This window comes from Gossypium hirsutum, unplaced genomic scaffold (genome assembly GCF_007990345.1).
Source record: "Gossypium hirsutum isolate 1008001.06 unplaced genomic scaffold, Gossypium_hirsutum_v2.1 scaffold_536, whole genome shotgun sequence".
Classification (NCBI taxonomy): Eukaryota; Viridiplantae; Streptophyta; class Magnoliopsida; order Malvales; family Malvaceae; genus Gossypium; species Gossypium hirsutum.
The window spans coordinates 5,128-9,935 of NW_024403091.1; the positions used below are offsets into that span (position 1 = coordinate 5,128).

The window sequence follows — 4,808 nt, forward strand, 5'->3', positions numbered from 1 at the left end:
CAAAATGTTGGAGTCTTAAAGAAATATGATGACTCAGTTGACTCAATTGTTGGCTGGGGGAAATAATAAAGGAAAGGGTCCTATGGCTAATGTTGAAGAATAGGACAATGAGGGACCTCTCTATCCCTCAGCTTTACTCCTCCACATGTGTAGACCCAAGCTGAGGTGTACCCGCGCAAATCTTCTGTCACAATCAGGCCTCAGTAGTTTCAGGCCGGTGCCTCAACACCAATGGTCTTTCAAGCCGGATCAGGCTTAACCCTGGAGATAACACTATTAATCCTACTATCCTTAAATTCGATGAAATGGCTGAAAAAGAAAAAACAAATGAGGAATTGCAAAAACAGCTAGAGGAAAGGTGTAAATGGCTCGAAAAAAATTCAGGGCAATGGAAAGGACTGAGAGCTACCATGGGATTGATGCTAAAAATCTGAGCTTGGTCCCGGATTTGGTACTCCCTTACAAATTAAAAATGCTAGAATTTAAGAAGTAAATGGGACCAGTTGCCTTGAAGCTCATATTACCATGTTTTGTAGGCAGATGACTGGATATGTTAACGACCAAATACTAATACATTGCTTCCAAGATAGCCTCACAGGGGTAGCATCTAAATGGTACAATCAATTGAGCCGTACCAGGATTAGTTCATGGAGGGATTTAGCACAAGCATTCATGAAGTAGTACAGTCACGTAACAGATATGCTTCCTGATAGAATCACCCTACAAAATATGGAAAAGAAGCCGAATGAAAGTTTTAGGCAATACGCACAAAGGTGGAGGGAGGTTGCCATCCAAGTTCAGCTATCGCTCCTGGAAAGAGAAATGACAATACTCTTTATTAACACACTGAAAGCCCCATTTATCACACATATGTTAGGAAGTGCCACAAAAATTTTTCTGACATAGTCATGAATGGTGCAATGGTTGAAAATGCCATAAGGAGTGGGAAGATTGATGTTGGAGAAAGTAACAGAAGGTCGACCTCGAAGAAAAAGGAAAATGAGGTGAACAATACGAGTACATATAGAAAGGGTTACTTAAAATCAATTATGGTGAATCAGGTAAGAAAGGTGGTTGCTAACCAACAAGGTTCATCAAGACAAGAATTCGACACAAGACAAAACACTGAGAAGCTCCAGTTCACGCCAATTCTAATGTCGTATAGGGAGTTGTATCAAAGTTTATTCGATGCACACGTCGTTTCCCCTTTCTACTTAAAACCTCTACAACCTCCATACCTCAAATGGTACGATGCAAATGCACAATGCGACTATCTTTAGGGAATTATGGGGCATTCCATAGAAAATTGCACTGCCTTTAAAATGGTGGTTTAAAAGCTCATTAGTATGGGCATTGTCAAATTTGATGATTCATCCAGTGCAGAAAATCCATTACCTAATCATACTGATAATGGGGTAAACATGATGAGTGGAAACATGGGGAGAAGAATTAAGGCAGACATTGCAGAAGTAAGAACTCATTTGATATGGGTCTGGAAGAAGATGGTAGAAAGGGGGTTAATCATTTTGAATTTAAAAGGGAGTTACAAAAAGACGAGAAATTATTATTAGTTCCATCACAGAGAAGGGCACAAGATCCAAGAGTGCATAGAATTTAGAGCCTTGGTTCAAGGCATGATAGATGATAAGGAAGTAGAGTTCTACGAAGAAGTCAATGAAGAAAGAAGTATATGCGCGTCGAAATCAATGACAAAGTTTCCAAAAGTAAATCATCCTATGGTCATCATCTCGCGACCAAAGAATAATGAAGTGGGAGTACCGGTAATGCCAAAAATCATAATTCAGAAACCTGCAACCTTCTCTTACAAGGATAGCAAGAAAGTCTCGTGGAACTATAAGTGCAACGTAACCATCCTAGGAAGGGAGACTTTAGCCAATGCTGCAAAAGAGGATCAGGGAATAGGTTCTCATACGCGTAGTGGCAAACACTATGATTTGATAAGTCCTCAAACAGAACCTATTAAAGGAAAGGTCATAGTGATAGAACAAAAGAAGAGGACAACAACCGAGCCTGTGTTACCTATCAACGAGCTAGTAAAATAGGAAGAAGCCAAGGAATTCCTTAAATTCTTGAAGCATAGCGAGTATAGTGTTGTGGAACAACTGCATAAACAACTAGCTCGCATATCTGTGTTAGCCTTGCTCTTAAGCTCAGAGGTGCATCGAAGTGCGTTGATGAAAGTGCTGAATGAAACCTATGTGGACAATGATATCTCTGTCAATAAATTAGATCGGCTGGTCAATAATATAAGTGCAGATAACTTTATTTTCTTCAACGATGATGAAATACCACCTGGGGGTATGGGGTCTACTAAAGCTTTGCACATTACTACCCGATGCAAAGGGTATACCTTGCTAAGAGTTTTCATCGACAACGGATCAACATTGAATGTATTGCCCCTATCCACACTTAACAGGCTGCCCGTGGATAGCTCGCACATGAAGACATGCCAAAATATAGTGAGGGCATTAGATGGCACAGAAAGGAAGGTCATGGGAATAATCGAAATACCCTTATTAATTGGTCCGACTATCTACGAGGTGGATTTCTTTGTAATGGATATCAAGTCTTCCTACTTATTAGGGAGACCATGGATACATTCCGCGGGGGCTGTACCGTCATCATTACATCAGAAGTTGAAACTAGTGTCAGAAGGTCGGTTGGTGACAATAAATGCCAAAGAGGATATCATAGCGGCTGTAGCCAATTATGCGCTGTACGTGGAAACTAATGATAAGGCAGTTGAATGCTCCTTTCTATCTTTAGAGTTTGTAAATGCAACATTTATTTCTGAGGGGAACAAAATTCCAGTGCCTAAAATATCCAAAACCACAGAGATGGGGTTACAGTTGTTGGTAGGGAAAGGAGCCTTACCCGGAAGAGGATTAGGGAGACATCTTCAAGGAAGAATTGAGGCACCAGTGCTAAAAGAAAAACAAGATCGCTTTGGCTTAGGATACAGGCCAGATATAAGACAGAGAAAGAAGGAGTTAGAAAGAAGGCAAGAAAGAAGAAGGGCACGCCTAAGTGGGGAGGTAATTAAATGGGAACTAATGATAAATCCCCACATATCCAAAACCTTTGTATCTAGAGGCATCATTCATCTTGAGAGAAGGATACTGTTGGAAGAAAGCATCAAAGAGATGTTGGAAAATGTTCACATCAATGCCATACATGAAGACACAAATAAAGAATGGACCTTGTTAGATATACGTCGTTATGAACCTGGGAGTGTTCTAAATAATTGGACCGTAGAAGAAATACCTGCTGTTTTTAGAGCTTTCTTAAAGTAATATTTAGAACACACTTTGTTTTAGCCTAGAGACAATAAGAACTCTTTTGTGAAATGGGCTCATGTCGAAACATCATTATTTTAATGAAGTACATATTTGCAATCATTCTGAGCAAATATTCTTTCATTCTTTCTATATGAGAAATTATTTTTAATTATTTTATTTTTTTGGATTTTCTTTTAAATCATTCTTTCATTCATAATCATACTGTACAAATAATTATTCATAAATTCATACATTCTTTGTATATTCTTTTGTAACTACAATAGATCTTTGAATATCGATGACATGAGTAACACTGCTACAAATTCTAAATTTCCTTTTGAACGAGACATGTATTTAGAGGGATCGCATGACTTTGAAGATGACGTAGATTGTGATTTATCTCCGGACTTGTTGAGGATGGTAGAATAGGAAGAAAAACAAATCCTACCTCACAAGAAATCAATAGAAATTGTGAGCTTAGAAAAAAGAAAAGAGGTGAAGATTGGAATTGATATTTCTGCAAAGACAAGGCAGTCCTCGTTGAATTACTCCAAGAATTCAAAGATTTCTTCACATGGTCATACCAGGATATGCCCGGGTTAAGCACTGACATTGTAGTGCATCGCCTTCCTATAAGAGAGGATTGCAAGCCAGTTTAGCAGAAGCTCAGAAGGATGAGTCCTGATATTGTGCTTAAAATAAAGGAGGAAGTCAAAAAGTAGTTTGATGATGGTTTTTTACAAGAGGTCAAATATTTCGAATGGGTAGCCAACATCATCCCAATCCTTAAAAAAGATAGGAAAGTACGAATATGTGTGGATTACATAGACTTGAACAAGGCCAGCCCAAATGACAACTTCCCATTGCCTCATATTGACACTTTAGTGGATAACAAGGTGGGTCATTCACTATTTTCCTTTATGGATGGTTTCTCTGGATATAATCAGATAAAGATGCATCCTGAAGATATGGGAAAGACCACGTTCATTACCTTATGGGGAACATTTTGCTATAAGGTGATATCATTCGGATTAAAGAATGCAAGAGCAACATATTAAAGAGCCACGGTAGCCTTGTTCTATGACATGATGCACAAGGAAATTGATGCTTACGTTGATGATATGATTGCAAAATCTAGAACAGAAGAGGAACATGTGCAGGTCTTGGAAAATTGTTCTTAAGACTGAGAAAGTTCAAGCTCAAGCTTAATCCAACGAAATGCACTTTTGGAGCCAAGTCAGGAAAGCTGTTGGGCTTCATAGCCAGTGAAAAAGGAATCGAGATTGATCCAGAAAAAGTCAAGGTGACACGAGATTTGCCTCCACCACGTACTCAGAAAGAAGTTCGAGGTTTCTTAAGAAGACTGAATTACATTGCTCGGTTCATTTTACAACTGACTGAGAAATGTGACCCCATATTTCGTCTTCTGAAGAAACATAATCCAGGTGTGTGGGATGAAGAATGCCAGAAAGCTTTTGACAAGATAAAACAATACTTGTCCAATACTCT

At 38.8% G+C, this 4,808-nt stretch overlaps 1 protein-coding gene across 1 annotated transcript; it reads left to right on the plus strand.

The window, feature by feature from the left end:
* The first annotated feature begins 908 nt into the window (after positions 1–908).
* On the plus strand, positions 909–3,314 carry LOC121226857 (uncharacterized). The gene is made up of 4 exons (XM_041110482.1): positions 909–1,061; positions 1,338–1,469; positions 1,572–1,991; positions 2,097–3,314. The coding sequence occupies exons 1-4, from the start codon at positions 909–911 to the stop codon at positions 3,312–3,314; spliced, it is 1,923 nt and encodes a 640-aa protein (XP_040966416.1).
* Positions 3,315–4,808: the final 1,494 nt, after the last annotated feature.

What these genes read in the sequence shown, in the direction of transcription:
- LOC121226857 (XM_041110482.1), top strand. Translation starts at nt 909, where the DNA reads ATGAATGGTGCAATGGTTGAAAATGCCATAAGGAGTGGGAAGATTGAT. An exon ending in AATCAATTATGGTGAATCAG is followed by an intron (nt 1,062 to 1,337) that starts GTAAGAAAGGTG and finishes GTGGTTTAAAAG; the next exon opens with CTCATTAGTATGGGCATTGT. An exon ending in TTAAGGCAGACATTGCAGAA is followed by an intron (nt 1,470 to 1,571) that starts GTAAGAACTCAT and finishes AATTATTATTAG; the next exon opens with TTCCATCACAGAGAAGGGCA.